The following is a 16,457-nucleotide window of genomic DNA, read 5'->3' on the forward strand; positions in this document are numbered from 1 at the left end:
CGGTCCGGCGGCCCCGCTCGCCTCTCGGCTCGGCCTCCCGGAGCCGCGGCGGCGGCGGCGGCGGCGGCGGCGGCAGCGGCGGCGGCGGCGGCGGCGGAACGGGGGGTGGGGGGGCCGCGGCGGCGGCGGCGGCGGCGGCCCCGCTTCGCGCATTGTTTTTCCTCACGGCGGCGGCGGCGGCGGGCCGCGGGCGGGGAGCGGAGCCCGGAGCCCCCCGGTCGTCGGGCCGCGAGCGAATTAATTAAGTGGGGCGCGGGGGGGGGGGGGGAGCGAGGCGGAGGCGCGGCGGCGGCACCATGTTCCCGGGTACTGCCTGAGCCGCCCGGCCGGGCGCCGTCGCTGCCAGCCGGGCCCGGGGGCACCGCCGGGCCGCCGGGGCGCCCCCGCCGCGGAGTGTCGCGCTCGGGAGGCGGGCAGGGGATGAGGGGGCCGCGGCCGGCGGCGGCGGCGGCGGCGGCGGCGGCCGGGGGCGGGCGGTGAGCGCTGCGGGGCGCTGTTGCTGTGGCTGAGATTTGGCCGCCGCCTCCCCCACCCGGCCCTGCGCCCTCCCTCTCCCTCGGCGCTCGCTCGCGGCTCGCGGCTCGCGCGGCTCGCGGCTCGCTCCTCTCCCCTCGCAGCCGGTCGGGGCTGGCGCCGACCCCCGCCCCGGAGCCCTCTCCGACCCCGCGGCCCGCGCTCCGGGCTGTTTTCGCGAGCAGGTGAAAATGGCCGAAAACTTGCTGGACGGACCGCCCAACCCCAAACGAGCCAAACTCAGCTCGCCAGGCTTCTCGGCGAATGACAGCACAGGTGAGGAGGGGGCCGGGCCGGGGGTAGGGGCCCCGGGGGTCGCTGTCAGCCCCACCTGGAGGTGAGTGCCCCTGGGGGACCCGAACTCAGCGGAGGACCGCGCAGCCCCTTCCACGGGACCCGCGCCGCCGAGGGGGAAGTTTGTCGGAAGACTGTCATGGGGCCCGAGTAGGGCGACACATGCCCGGGTGCGCTCGGATCGCCCGGAGCTGGTGAACCCTCCTCGCGTGGAGACCGAGTGGTACTTCCAGCGAGAAAAAGTAAAGTGGAGCGTGTCTATTCTGCGTGGTGATTCCGTACCCCTGCCTCTGCCGCCGTGTGTCGACACACGCGTGGCTGTCTGGAGGGATGTCAGCGGAGGGTAGGTTTGCTGGTGAGAAAAGAAAATAGTGCAGCCGAAGGGGGACCCGAAGTGTTTTCTGAATTGGTAACACATTCACAAGGCTGCGACCAGAAGACGCTCCTAGCAGCAGCCAGCCTGTGAGTTACGACTTAGAAGTTACTTGGAATGTGCTCATTGGGAAAATGCTTAGTAGTTATTTTGAAAACTCTTGTTGCTGGTCACCTAAGTCATTACATTTTTCACAACCCAAAACTTCGTTAGCAAGATGTCATGAAAGTTGCTGTGGAGTGTTTAATTTCACTTGTATGACTTCGGAAGAAAGTTAAATAGCAGATTCATCTGAGCTGCAGTCTCCAAGGGCGCTTGTGTTGTTTTTACAGTGTAGATATATATTAAAAAATTATGTTCAGGAATGTAGGAATTACCTTTTTTCCCAAAAAAATTTTTATCAGGGTACTGAATAAATCATTCTTTTAAGCAGCTTCCTTGGAAACTTCCTTAGGTAATCATGTCAGTTACCTAAGAGAAGTATTTTAGTTTTCTGTTCATTTAATAATGCTAGCTTCTTCTGGGCTGGTTCACGGTAGCATTATGAACTAGTTGTATTTCCTCTTTCAGAACTCTCCTTTGCAGTAAAATAAAAACTTGTGCGCTGCTGTGAATGATTTGATTCCCAGCGCAGCTTGCGTTTCTCCACTACGGTCTTGAGTAGCAGCATCTGAAAATCAGTTTATAATGAATGGGTCCAAATTGAATTATATTGCTGCAGCAATGCCTTCAGATTTGCGGTAGACACAGCTGTTCAGCTTGTGCAAATATTTCTGGGACTGACCGCTAGTGTTTTTATACTAGTGGTCTAAAAATCTATTTCTACTGTTGAAACAAAACTTGAATTTTGTGGCTTCAGTTTTAATACAATTCCTAGACTGTTAGTTAAAGTAGAAGTGAGGGAAACAATTTTTTTTTAAAATCAGTCATAAGAAGATTCTTGTCTGGTTGAAATAAATTTGTTAAACAGTGGGGAGGAATCAGTAAGTCTCACGCTATATAAGTCACTAATAATACTCTTTCTAAAAACTGATAAGGAGTTGAGTTTGATGTTAATTTTGTAAAATTGGCTTATCTGAAATGAGAAGTGTGGGAACAACCAAGATTTAAATACTCTGATTTTACTGCCTGAAAAAAACTTATGATTTTACTGCAGAATAGATCTCCTTTGCTTCATTAATCTTGGCATGTTTGAGTGAAAAATCTTTAATCATATGAAACATAGATCGTACCAGACAAGTTCAGCCTTGAAGCTTGTCCTTTGAAACTGGTAACTTTTGAATGGCTTTGCAGCTTTTCTGTTGTTGAATGAGGTTATTGTAGATTTTGTTTTATGAAGAAAGACAAATTAGTAACATGACAACAAAAAGGCTTGTCCCACTATATACTTTCAGCTGTTTCCAAGATGGTGCCCAAAGGATTGGCTTTTGGGTAGTTCTGTTATTGGACGGTCACATATTTACTTAATGTGCTACTAATCACAACAAAGTTTATCAGAAAGGATTTTCTACTCTTGACCACTTTTTTCCCCTTTTCCAATTTTGATCCTTGTAAGACATTGGGGCTCTTTTATAAATGTGGAACAAAAAAGTCAGTTTTTAACAGTTCTGTTTAAATAATCCAAAGAATAAGTTCACCATCATATTTATGTTGGGTCCTTGGTTGCACATCATCACCATCACATTATTGTGAGAGGGTCTGTTAGCGTGGTGGGCCACAGAAGGGGTCATCATTGAGCATATTAAAAAAGGTAAAACCTTGTCTCCTGTAACTACTAGTCTAAAACAGAGATCTTAAGGATGTATATTAAAGCCAATAAAGAGCTAAAGCAATTACATTACACTAGTCAAAGGAGTGAAAGCATTTGGTTAGGTGGAAAAGTGGGGAGAGACCTGGGAATAACATTCTTGAGAGAGACAGCGTCATTTTAGTGAGGGGATGTGTGTTTTTTGGCTTCTAGGATAAAATTGGGCCAGGCAGAGCAAGGTAGTATGTTCCATGCTCATGTGGTAAAATTTGAGGGAGGGGAGCTCTGCATGGGAAGAGCTGAAGGGTTAGGAGGAGAAGGAGGCGGCCTTGGTGGCCTGAGAAACAAGAGTGACTTGGACTGTCACGATGCAGTGCATGTCTCTGGGGACTGGCCTGTGGAGCCATCAGTGTCAGCTGAGTCCCGGGGCGGGTGTGCGGGAGGGGCAGAATAGTACACCTGATGCTGGGGTGCTTACCAGCCAGGATGCTGCCTGCAGGGCGCTTGTATGTGTGTACACTCCAGTAAGGTAAGGCACTTACCAGCCAGGATGCTGCCTGCAGGGGGAGTGTGTATGTGCATGCACTCCAGTGAGGTAAGGCGGCATCTCTGATAAATGTCATTGCCACCAGAGACTGATGGGAGAGATCAGTGCAGGCTGGGGAGGTCAGGGAAGGTTTCTGAGGAGAGCGTGCAGAGCTGATGCAGAAATAGGGAATGTACCCCAAAGACAGGTAACAAGAGGAAGAAGGAAAAGCAGTACTTTTCACCCAACCCCAACCTTTCTTCTGGAGTGGCACAGAATTTGATGGTATCAGATGTTGTTGAAGTAGCATTTTCTTGTTTTACATTGAAGGCGTAAACGCTTTTTTACAAATGTCATCTTCCTTTACTTGGCACCCTTTATGAGAAGTAGGACTTTGTGTTACCAGTGTATATTTAGTTGTGTGTTTTGGAAACTTTTTTATTTAATATGTCCAAATTAAACCAGCATATTAGTATCTTTCAGCAGCAGGGATTCATGATTTAACAGCGCGGAACAAATAAATACCTAGGCAAGCAGTAGACCTTTTTCGGTCAGCTTTATTGAAGCCAAATTTACATTCAACAGATATACTATAAAAAAGTTTTGTAGGACTGCCTTTTGAAAGTTGAACACAGGTACGTTTCATCCTGTGCTGTATAAATCTCCCTAAGCAGTTGTGGTTACATTTTATACTGTGAATCCCTTTAAGTGCAAGAGAAAACTATATTTAAAGAAACTTGATGTAAATACTGTTACCAACCAAAATACCTTTTACGGCAAAATGATGACCTTTTAGGTTTACGTATCGGAGTGCTTTTCTCCCCATCATCTCAGCTTGGTCCTCACAGCAACCTGTGAGGCAGGAAGGGAAGATACTGTTCCTGCCAATTCCAGGTGAGGAACCAGACTTAAGAGAGGTGATCTGCCCAAAATAACATAAAGGATAAAAACCAGAATCAAACCTAGATCGTTAAAGTAAATTGATAAATTCATCTTATAAATCTACATCGATAAACATGGAATTTACTTCAGTCATGGACCCGGGAGACTACAGTACTTAGCAAGTTCAGTAGCATAACTCCAGCAAGTGAATTAAGTCTCTGTAGGGAAAGTTTGTCAGCAGCTATGGAACAGGAGAGTGTTCTTCCTATTAGGGGCCTGGGGTAGGAGCTCCCCCCTCCCTCTCATTCTGGTGCAGCAGGGTGTTATTCAAGGCCTATACTGGTCTTACGTTCTTGTTTATTGCAGTGGGTAATTGAGGACCAGTTAGGTTATTTCATCTCGTTACTAAGTTCTGGCTAACTAGGAAATGTGAGTTTTTGTAGAGACTTCTAGGGCTTTTCATGACTTGCTTAGCTTTTACTTAGTAGAAGAGTAGGGATTTTTGAATAACTGTGAGAGCGGTGAGAACAGTGGCCTCATTTGAAGTTCCTTGGGGATGGCAGGTAAGTATGAATCCCACCAAGGGAGCCTTCACAGTAGAGCAAAAGATTGAGAATCACTGCTGTTTAAAGCTTGAATTTGATTCTGTAATTCTCAAACATAATTGAGAATGGCTTGTAAAGGGACTTAGGCTTAATCCTACTATTGGAAGTTGATGCTTACATTGTTAGCCTGTATTTTTACAACTTCTGACTTGTGCCATTCTATTGATAGTTGTGTGACAAAGTGATTATTTGGGGCTACATAAGTGCCAGCTTTGTGTTTTTACTTAATGTGTTTGAGAACAAAATAGTTTAAAATGATTTTGCCAAAGTATAACTTCCCGTGTTAAGATGAAATGTTCCTTATTGTGAGTTTTGAAGATTAGAAAAGCTTGCTTTAAGCCATTTTAGTTCTTGGGGTAACATTAGTCAGGACACTACCTCTTTATCTCATTCAAACCAGCATTTCAAGTATATTCCAAGGGCACGTGAAGAGATGTTGCTCAACAGAGGTTTTGTGCTCAGAAGAAATTGGTCATAGCCGAGGCACTTTCTTGCGGGCCCTCCCAGCCTTAGTTTGCTGATGGGCTGTGAGGCTTGGAGAGAGGGGCTTGCAGTTTGCACCATTCCCAAATACATGGGTCAGCAAGCTTTTTCTGTAAAGGGTCAGAGGACATAATTTCAGATTGCAGGCCACGAGGTCTCTGCTGCAGCTAACTCAGTGCTGCCATTTTGACGTGAAAGCAGCTCTGGACAATATGTACACGGATATGTGCAGCTGTGTGCCAGTAAAACTAGAAAAACTCTTCATTACAAAAACCGGCAGCCAGGTGGTTTGACCCTCAGGCTGCAGTTTGTGACCCTGATGTAATGTGGGACTGGTGCTCTGAAGATCCTCAGTTTCCTCATCTGTGAAAAAGAGAGGATGACCATCCCCATCTCCAAGGGTGATGGTGAAGGTGGAATGAGATGCTGTGTGAGAAGTGCCTGGTCTGGAGTGAGTGCTCAGTGCCTGGTGCCAGCACCGTCCTGACAGGGGAGAGTGGGTGCACCCTGGTAGCCATGTTTGCTGATGGTTCTGGAAACAGTAGTAGCCATGTATGCGTGTCCACACAGGCGCACAAGCAGGCAGATCTTTTTGTAGTGTAGCACATTCAGTATATAGCCAGGAGTTCTTTAATCAATACTACTTATTTTATTTTATTTTTAATTAATTATTTTTTTGCGGTACGCGGGCCTCTCACTGTTGTGGCCTCTCCCGTTGCAGAGCACAGGCTCCGGACGCGCAGGCTCAGCGGCCATGGCTCATGGGCCCAGCCGCTCCGCGGCATGTGGGATCTTCCCGGACCGGGGCACGAACCCGTGTCCCCTGCATCGGCAGGCGGACTCTCAACCACTGTGCCACCAGGGAAGCCCAATACTATTGATTTTTGCCTCCGTTTTCAATTGTATTTTTTTGTAGGAACACGATGGCCATGAAATTTTAAAATTGCAAAAACGTAGGCACTATGGTATGTTCTGAAAATTCGTACTAATTTTGAAGTGTATTTCATGGACTGTTTAAGCAGCAAACAAATATGTGATTCTGTTTCTTTACTGTGTATATTACAGTTCAGTCTGAGGTACCCCTTATGCAGTAGCAGTGTACAAAGGATTCTGGTGATGCCTTCAAGTAGCTTAGAACTATGTTGACAAAGATAAGACATAGAGGCAAAACTTGAGAAAAGAATATAAAATGCAGCCAGGTGCCCAAATGCATGAGTCAGAAAGGGCAATTGAAGAAGGCTTCATTTATTCACCCAGTGTTTACTGAATGCCCCATGTGCATAAGCCCAGGGCTGGGTGTCCAAGTGGAGGTGGCACCTGAGGCAGGGCCTTAGTACTTCTGTTCTGTGGTGCCCCCTGGGCTTCTCTCACTGAGCCAGAGCAAGGAGCCAGGCAGTTGGGGAAGTCTGCTGGGTTTCTGTGCCTTCTGTGCATGGGGAAAAGCACTCTGGCTACTCAGAGAGTTTCGTCTCCGTGGGTGTGATCTCAGCCCATGGCTTGCATCTAGTCCTCTCAGGTTGTCCAAGATGGTCTCTTAGAAGCATTCAGACTCCTGGCCATGCCCTCTGGTTTCCATTACGTGTGCCCAGTGTTCGCTGAGCCCACTCTGAGGCCTTTCCTTAGTGGCACGTCCCTTATCAGAAGACTGTCCCATGCCTGATGGGCTCCCCTGGCCTGCTGTGGCATCCACAGCTCTTGCATAAATTGGGGGAAGGGATGCCATACTTTCCCAATTCAGTCAAAGCTTAGCTTTCAGGATTGTCACATTGCAGCAAGTCATTGATGCAGGAAGTCAGCGCTTGCACCAGTGTCTGTTGGGGGCTTTTGCGTGTTCACCTTTTTGTGGGGGCTGTGATTTGCTGACAGTAGTGCCGGAAAAGAGCCATGTGCAAGGTTGCCCAGCTCGAGCTTTGACTTGAAGAGATGTGAATCACAGATTGGGGTGGGAGGGTATCTTTAGGAAAGGCATGGAAGTAAGCAAAAGTGGCTTTTTTTTTCCCCCAAGTTCTTAGACAATATGCAGAATGTTGCTGACTTTGAAAAATCTGCCTTCAGGGTGTTTTCTTGTTCTAAATTTGGGAAGTGAGGCTATTTTTGAGCTCTATGTCTAGAAGTCAAATTCCTTTCTTTTAAAACCTTACCCTTAGAAAGACCTTGGATATCATCCCGTGTAACGTTTTCCCCCATGTTTCATTTCCATTAATCAAAAGAATGTTTAGTTGAACCATCACTAAGAATAGTAAAATCTAATGCTGAAGAAATTTTCACTCGGTTAAACCCGACTTTCCTATTTCTAGATGTCCTGTCTGCTGCTCTTTGAAGATCTCTTAATTTGCCAGTCTTTCTAATACACCTGTGTATATAGTAGGTGTTTCTTAATAGTTGTAGCTGTTTAACGGGATTATACAATTCTGTTGTAAAGCAAAATCTTTTTTCTTTAGATTTATTTTAATTAATTTATTTTTGGCTGCATTGGGTCACTGTTGCTGTGCACAGGCTTTCTCTAGTTGCGGTAAGCAGGAGCTAGTCTTTGTTGCGGTGTGCAGGCTTCTCATTGCGGTAGCTTCTCCTGTTGCGCAGCATGGGCTCTAGGCGCGTGGGCTTCAGTCGTTGTGGCGCCTGGGTTCAGTTGTTCCACGGCATGTGGGATCTTCCCGGACCAGGGCTCGAACCCATCTCCCCTGCATTGACAGGTGGATTCTTAACCACTGTGCCACCAGGGAAGTCCCGCAAAATATTTTTATATTTCAAAAGCTTCCCTTTGCACTGCCCCCAAATATTTTGAATTTTCCTTATAAAAACTGTACCATCTATATGTGTTTTAATTTTGTACTTAGAATAACCAATGAAATAGCAAGAAAAATAAGCTACTGTTTCTTCTAAAAGCCTGTAGAATGAGGCTTGAACAATATTTGAATAAAGTGGATTTTGGTATTTGATAACAAACTGAATGATAACACTCAGGAACTATAGAAATATATCAAATAATTGGGGTTTTCTTTGACAGTTATGGACTGTATGCGTTTGACCCAGTTCCTTTTGATTAAAATATTTTGAGTGTTTCTCACTTGATTAAAAGTAGAACCTTCTAACCATGACTCAGAGTTGAAGGAAGTGTCAGAGCTTTTTATACTGGGATACAGGTAGTGAGGAAGGAGCCTGGCTTCCACTCAGTGGACACTGGATCTCAGCTTCCAGCTCATCAGCTCTGTGCCTTGGGCCAGTGACTTTACATTAGAACTTCGTTGGGGAGGGTGAGTCTCATCTCTAAAAGGGATTTTTTTTCCCCCCTAGAATTTTCCATTTCTTCTCACTTTGGTTAGCTTTGCATATTGGACTCCTGTGGTTCCTGGCATATAGCCGGTTGCAGCGGCTATTATTATTGTATCATTGTGGGAAAGTACTATACGTCACCTACCCTTGGGCTGGTGAGGATGGGACTGATGTAGGTGAGGGGTCTGACCCAGAACCAGATCCATGGACGTTTCTTGCTGAGTACACAGGAAGATGCTTCCCCTTCCTGTTCCACGTGGAGCACCAGGGCTGGTGCAGTCTCAGTACCAGCTTGCAAAGGAATGAATTAGAGGCTGAGATCCAGGAATCCCACAAAACGGGTAGGAGTTTGACACACTTTACTCAGTCTGTGTTTGAAGTTAAAAACTGTTCTTTATTGGAAAATTGAAGTCTAAACGGAACTGTTTTTCCCGTATTGTTTCAGAACAGGGACTTGATTTAGGTTAGGACTTAGTGAAAAAGGAAAAGTGAACATCGAGAAGCTATAAAAATGGTCTTTCTTGTTTAGCAAACAGGGGAGAAAATGGCCTTTGAATCACTATCCAGTTTAGTCAGGTTAATTGGTTGAAAGAAAGAGCAGTGAAATTTAATTTCCTCTTTGATTCAGCTACCACTGACCTTGAAAGGAATGGATTCAGCTCCTCCCTGTATTGTGGGGATTTTCTCTTTCTACAGATTCTGTAATAGGAAGTTGCTTCAGTTGGAGTTTACTGTTTTTCCAGTCTCCTAGATATTTTAGGTGTGGTGATTTATGGATTTTGCTAGTAAAAATCACCCCATGGCGGACAAAGAATTTTTGCCCCTAACATTAAATCTTATTTACATTTTATTTAATCAGTAATTTTTATTGAAAGCAACAAGGCATAAAGTATTGATAGATTTTTGTGTTATTTTGGTTGTGCCTTTACTACTCTGGGATTGGTTTTTGTTTGAAGAGCACAACCTGCCCAGAGTTGAACTTCTCTTTTAAAGATCTCTGAGAAAATCATATTCAGTGATTTTTAGCTCACACTGGTGAGCTAAAACTTATTTTAGTGATAATTCAGTGTTTTAGCTCACACTGGTAACTTTCTCAATCTTTGAAAGTTAAGGAAAAATGGGTTCCTTCTCAATGGTAAGAGTGAGTTTGGACATTTCCTTTGTTTGAAATGCTAGTGTTCTCCTGATACTAAGTCCAGCTGAACTTTCTGTGATGATGGCCATGTTCTAGACCCACACTCCCAGTACTGGATCCTCTAGGCTCTTGTGGCTAGTGAGTACTTGAACTGTTACTAATGTGAGTCAGGAGCTACATTTTAAATTTTATTTAATTGTAATTAATGTAAATGTTAATAGCCACATGTGGCTATTGGCTGCTGTGTCGGACAGCACAGCCCTGAGTATATTTACTTACCTCATTTGTCTAGAGTGTTCTTTTAAGATATTTATGACCTAAAGGGCAAAGTCCCTTTAAAGGGACCAACTTGTAAGGATGGAAAGCATTTTCAAAAATACTCATTGGTTTAGATATAGGATTTTTCAGTCATGTAGAAAATATTTGTTACACTGTGATGTCAGTCCTGGAGATCTAGTGGTGGGGACACAGCAGGTCCAGGGTCTGCCTTCATGGGAGACAGCTATAGTCAGCTGTGACCAAGTACCTTGGAGAGGAGGTCCATGATTGGGGCATAGAACAGAGTCTTTTCTTAAGGGTCTTGGAAGGCCTTCTGGGGGAGGTGACTGAGACCTGAGGATGAACAGGAGTCGGGGTGAGGTGCTATTCCAGGCATAGGGAACAGCATAAACAGCAAGTGTGGAGGTCTGGAGGTATACACTTTTGAGCATGTAAACTTTTTGCAAAAAGTCAGTTTTGTTTTTGTTTTACATTCAACAGGCTACCATTTAGAGGCAGCGTGGTCTTGCCTCTTAGATGTGGACACTACTGGTGTCCTGTGCTGAGAAGTTGGGTGGGGCTGAGCTCTAGTCTCAACTCTACCACTATTTATCTATTCTTTTATTCAACAAATATTAAAACGCTTATATAATTCAAATTATTTATATGTGCTTATTATGTATGGGACACTCTTGGGCTGTGGTGATATCAGTGGGGGCCCTGTGTTCTTGGAACTCAGAGTGCAGTGGTGTGGGCAGGCAGTCCAGCAGCCCCACCAATGCCTGTCTATTTGCGAACTGAAATCAGTGTTGTGATGGGAAGGAACCAGATGCTTCAGGCTGGGTGGTCAGGGAAACTTCTTAGAGGAAGGGCACTGGAGCTCATTGTAGGACATACAGCAGGGGGAGTCAGGCTGGGTGTCTGAAGGCAAGGTAAAGTCATGGAGAGCCTGCAGTGTCTGACCAGGGAGTCCAGACCATCCTTTTAGAGCTTAAAAAACAATACAAAATTTTAGAAGCCCATCACATCCAGGGTAGTTGGAGGAAGTGACTGTGATTTGTTCTCTAGAGGCTATATCATCTTTTTCCAAGGTATATTTTTCCATCTAAGTTCATACCTGCAGGGAGAGTTGACAACTGCTTTCTCTCTTCCCAAACCCTATTTGTGGGAAGGAAAAGACCCCACAAAAAGCAGCTTAAGAATCAGAACTACAGTTGACCCTTGAACGACGTGGGGGTTAGGGGCGCCAACCCTCCCTGCAGTCAAAAATCCACATACAACTTGCCCTCTGTATACCGGTTTCTCCATATTCGTGGGACCTCTCTATTTACTATTGAAAAAAAAAAATCTCTGTATAAGTGGACCTGTGCAGTTCAAACCCTTGTTCAAGGGTCAGCTGTAGTGTTCTTATTTAAGATATTAGGAAATTTTTGTACCAACAGGTAATTCTTCTTTAAAAAGTTTTTTTTTTTAATTCTTTTGACTGGGTGACATGTTCATAGGGTTCCAAAAAGTACAAAAGACTTTAGTGAAAAGCCTTCCTTTCCTGTTTACAGAGTCACCCAGTTCCCCTCCCCATAGGCAACTAGTGTTTCTTGTATATCATGCTAGACATACGCTGTGTATGTAAGCACAGGCCCATCTCTTTTTACTCCTTCTTCCCAAAGTGACATGTTATATATATTGTTCCACTATAGGTGCATTTCAGACTGATAAATATCTGAGAGCTGTAGGAAGTATTAATATTTGAAGAGCAGGCTTCATTCTAAAAATCCTTTTTTTTTTTTAATGGTAAAATGTTTTGGTGCTGTACTTAAATAAAACAGAATGATTTTTGTGTTTTTTCAACACTTTGTAAATAGGAAGAATTGAAGTTCTAAAAAGTAATTTCATCTTGAAGAGTATTAGAGGTTTTGTTACTGTCATCATGTTGCACATCATTGGACCATGGTTCACACCAAAGTTCTGTTTATGGTTTCCCAGCTTCTGGAAAAGATTCTTTAAACCTGTGGTTTTTATTAACCACGTTATTAGTTGACATACAAATGTCTGTAGCTTAACAACCTACTTGTATGCCAAGTACAATAGATAAGGTAAAAATCAATCTCTTGCTTGGTAGGACTTCTAAGAATATTCATGTTAATTCCAGACCTTTTTATTAATTTAGTTAATTAATCTAGATATTGCAGAACACTAAAGGTGACCCAGAAGTCCTTCAGAAGAGGAGTAGCTGAGTCCTTTGCCATTGTAAATCTGGGGAGGGAGAGTGATGGGTATTTAAGATGGAAGATAAGTTTGAGAATCGTTAAATAAAAAGTCAGGATGGAGAACAGAAATGATAATTAGATCCTTTTTAGAGGTAAAAAGATATATACTGGGCTTCCCTGGTGGCGCAGTGGTTGACAGTCCGCCTGCTGATGCAGGGGACACGGGTTCGTGCCCCAGTCCGGGAAGATCCCACATGCCGCGGAGCGGCTGGGCCCATGAGCCATGGCCGCTGAGCCTGTGCGTCCGGAGCCTGTGCTCCGCAATGGGAAAGGCCACAACAGTGAGAGGCCCGCGTACAGCAAAAAAAAAAAAAAAAAAAAAAAAAGATATATACTAATGTGTCCATAGGGTATTTTCAGAAGGAAATCCCTGAAAATTGTTTTCCTTGGGAGTGGGGGGCTGGGGGCTCTCCACTTTCACTTTATAGTCTTCCAAATGCTTTTTTAAAAAACATAAATATATTATTTTTAAAACAAAGAACTGGGCTTCCCTGACAGCAGGGCGGGTGAGAGTCTGCCTGCCAATGCAGGGGACATGGATTCGAGCCCTGGTCCGGGAGGATCCCACATGCCGTGGAGCAGCTGGGCCTGTGTGCCACAACTGCTGAGTCCACGCACCACAACTAGTGAGCCTGCGCACCACAACTGCTGAGGCCCGCGCGCCTGGAGCCCGTGCTCCGCAACAAGAGAGGCCACCGCAGTGAGGGGCCCACACTCCGCAATGAAGAGTGTCCCCTGCTTGCCACAACTAGGGAAGGCCCGAGCGCAGCAATGAAGACCCAATGCAGCCAAAAATAAATTAAATAAATAAATTTATAAATAAATAATAAATTTAAAAATTAAAAGAAAAACTAGTTTAAAAGTAAATCAGATCCAAAGCAAAACATCTTTATTATTTGTGGTTAGAGGAATCTGTTAAATGGTGAGAACTGGAGTTTTGGTTAATTCCTATTGCAAAACCTTTAGACCTCTATCAAGAATGATTTGAACAAAGTGTAAATTAACTTAGAGGTGTCGTCCAAAGATGGGAAAATATGATTGTGTGTTAGTGTGGTGTCCAATCATCACTTCCTTTGTCACAAGCTCTGATTTTTAACAATCTTTTTTTTTTGGAAACATCTTTATTGGAGTATAATTGCTTTACAATGTTGTGTTAGTTTCTGCTGTATAACAAAGTGAATCAGCTATATGTATACATATATCACCTTATCCCCTCCCTCTTGCACCTCCCTCACCTCCTTGCTATCCCGCGCCTCTAGGTGGTCACAGAGCACCAAGCTGATCTCCCTGTGCTATGCGGCCGCTTCCCACTAGCTATTTACATTTGGTAGTGTATATATGTCAATGCTACTCTCTCACTTTGTCCCAGCTTACCCTTACCCTTCCCTGTGTCCTCAAGTCCATTCTCTACATCTGCGTCTTTATTTCTGTCCTGCCCCTAGGTTCATCAGAACCATTTTTGTTTTAGATTCCATATATATGTGTTAGCATATGGTATTTGTTTTCTCTTTCTGACTTACTTCACTCTGTATAACAGACTCTAGGTCCATCCACCTCACTACAAATAACTCAATTTCGTTTCTTTTTATGGCTGAGTAATATTCCATTGTATATATGTGCCACATCTTCTTTATCCATTCATCTATTTATGGACATTTAGGTGGGTTCCATGTCCTAGCTATTGTAAATAGTGCTGCAGTGAACTTTGTGGTACATGTCTCTTTTTGAATTATGGTTTTCTCAGGGTATATGCCCAGTAGTGGGTAACAGAATCCTTTTATTAGACGTTTCTTCATTGGTGTGCTGGAAGCTACAAGACCTGACAGCCAACTAATGTTTTTTCAAGTACATTGAAATAATGTCAGCTTTCCTGATGCGAGCAACGTGTACCTTACTACTGCGTTGGGTACAAAATATGATATGTAGATTGTCACATTTCTTTAGGAAAAAAATATTATTTTTGTAAAGTCCTTCTTTAAAGTGCTTTTTATTTTCCTGCCTTTTAAGCTCATTTGAATACTAAAAATATTTTAAACTAGTATTGAACCCATTTCAGATTTCATCCTCAAACGTAAACACTACAACTGGAACCAGGAGCATCTGGAAGCAATTCAGGTATTATCACCTAGGCTGAAGCTAATCACCTGGGCCTGGACACCCCAGGGGCTGCCTTTTAAAAATCAATTTCTTTAAAAGGAAGTTCACTCACATGGTTCAAAAATCAGAGGACACAAAGCTGTAGAGTGAGAGCCCCCCTCCTTCCCTGTGCTCTCCTCCACGGTTTATCTCTTCAAGCAGACAGCCTATTCTTAGCTCCCTTGCCCCCTTCCTGCCTTCTTCTTACTGGAGGCAGCATACTGTCCACGTGGTTACATACCTGTACACAGCAGCACATGGAGAGCTTCCTTATTATCTCTTTCTGTAGTTGCTAGTTTTTTGGTTTTTTTTTTTAATGTCAGAAATTGGGAGTTAGTATTTATTTATTTATTTATTTATGGCTGTGTTGGGTCTTCGTTTCTGTGCGAGGACTTTCTCCAGTTGCGGCAAGCAGGCCACTCTTCATCGCAGTGCATGGGCCTCTCACTACCGCGGCCTCTCCCATTGCGGAGCACAGGCTCCAGACGCGCAGGCTCAACATTTGTGGCCCACGGGCCTAGCCTCTCCGCGGCATGTGGGATCCTCCCAGACCAGGGCCCGAACCCGTGTCTCCTGCATTGGCAGGCAGACTCTGAACCGCTGCGCCACCAGGGAAGCCGTGTAATTGCTAGTTTTGTTATGTGAGATGTGCCATGATTGATTTAATCTGTTTCCAGTCTTGACCCGTCACAAACAGTCCTTTAATGAATAGCTCTGCACAGTTATGTGTATATCTATAGAACAGATTCCTAAAAATGGAATTAATGATTAAAAGGAATATGCATTTGTAATTTTGATCATATCATCAAACTGTCCTCCAAGAGCTTGTGTGTTGGTGGATCCTTAAAGCTTTAAAAGCAGCACACTTAAACCCAGCATAGACATCACTGGATATTTTGTATGTTAGTTATTAATATAGTTGATAAATACTCAAGTTATTCTTCAGCTTGTGATTCTCTGGCATTTTGTACCTCTCAGCTGCTTGTGATTTATCTGTAATCTAATGGCATACTTTTTTTTTTTTCCTTTAAGACTTAATTTTCTTAGAGCACTTTCAGGTTCACAGCAAAACTGAAGGGAAGGTACAGAGATTTCCCATCTATACTCCTTGCCCCCACACGTGCACAGCCTCCCCATTATCAGCATCCCCCACCAGAGTGGTACATTTGATACGATGGATAAACCTACATTGATGCATCGTAATTATCCCAAGTGCATAGTTTACCTTAGGGTTCACTCTTGGTTTGGTACATTCTGTGTGTTTGGACAAATGTGCAATGGCATTTATCCATCATAATATTATCACACAGTATATTTTCACTGCCCTAAAAATCCCCTGTATTCCTCCTGTATCTCCCCCAGCTTCCTGCCCCGCCCCACAAAAAAAAGCAGACTCCTGGCAATCGTTGATTATTTTTACTGTCTCCATAGTTTTGCCTTTTCCAGAATGTCATATAATTGAAATCATGTAGTATTTAGTCTTTTCAGATTGCCTTCTTTCATGTAGTAACGTGTATTTCAGGTTCCTCCATGTCTTTTCATGGCCTGATACTCATTTCTTTCTAGTGCTGAATAATATTCCATTGTCTGGATGTTGGTGTACTTTCTGGACTTCATGCATTCATTTTCTGTTGTGGGCTTTCTTTTTTTTGTTTTTTTTTTTAAACATATATATTAAAGTCTTAACCCCCCAGTACCTCAGAATGTAACTTTATTTAGAGACAGGGTTTTTTTTTTTTATGTTTGTTTGGGGTTTTTTTTGGCAGTACGCAGGCCTCTCACTGCTGCGGCCTCTCCCGTTGCGGAGCACAGGATCCGGACACGCAGGCTCAGCGGCCATGGCTCACAGGCCCAGCCACTCCGCGGCATGTGGGATCTTTCCGCGCCAGGGCACGAACCCGCGTCCCCTGCACCGGCAGGCGCACTCTCAACCACTGCGCCACTAGGGAAGCCCCTGTTGTGGGC

At 44.3% G+C, this 16,457-nt stretch overlaps 1 protein-coding gene across 10 annotated transcripts in view; it reads left to right on the forward strand.

Moving 5' to 3' along the window:
• Positions 1–259: 259 nt before the first annotated feature.
• CREBBP (CREB binding lysine acetyltransferase) overlaps positions 260–16,457 on the forward strand; it is a 131,353-nt gene continuing 115,155 nt past the window's right edge. For 3 of the 10 annotated variants that reach the window (XM_089896242.1, XM_089896241.1, XM_089896246.1), the window contains exon 1: positions 262–789. In XM_089896242.1, the coding sequence (XP_089752368.1) occupies positions 705–789 (85 nt within the window). In that variant the 5' untranslated portion in view covers positions 262–704. Of the gene's footprint in view, positions 790–16,457 lie in introns of all 10 variants that reach the window. The other 7 variants (XM_089896240.1, XM_089896244.1, XM_022594738.2 and 4 more) reach the window with 5 other exon arrangements.

Source organism: Delphinapterus leucas, chromosome 15, assembly GCF_059928025.1.
Source record: "Delphinapterus leucas isolate spDelLeu-1000000601 "Yukka" chromosome 15, BTC_Dleu_Yukka2, whole genome shotgun sequence".
In the NCBI taxonomy this organism is placed as follows: Eukaryota; Metazoa; Chordata; class Mammalia; order Artiodactyla; family Monodontidae; genus Delphinapterus; species Delphinapterus leucas.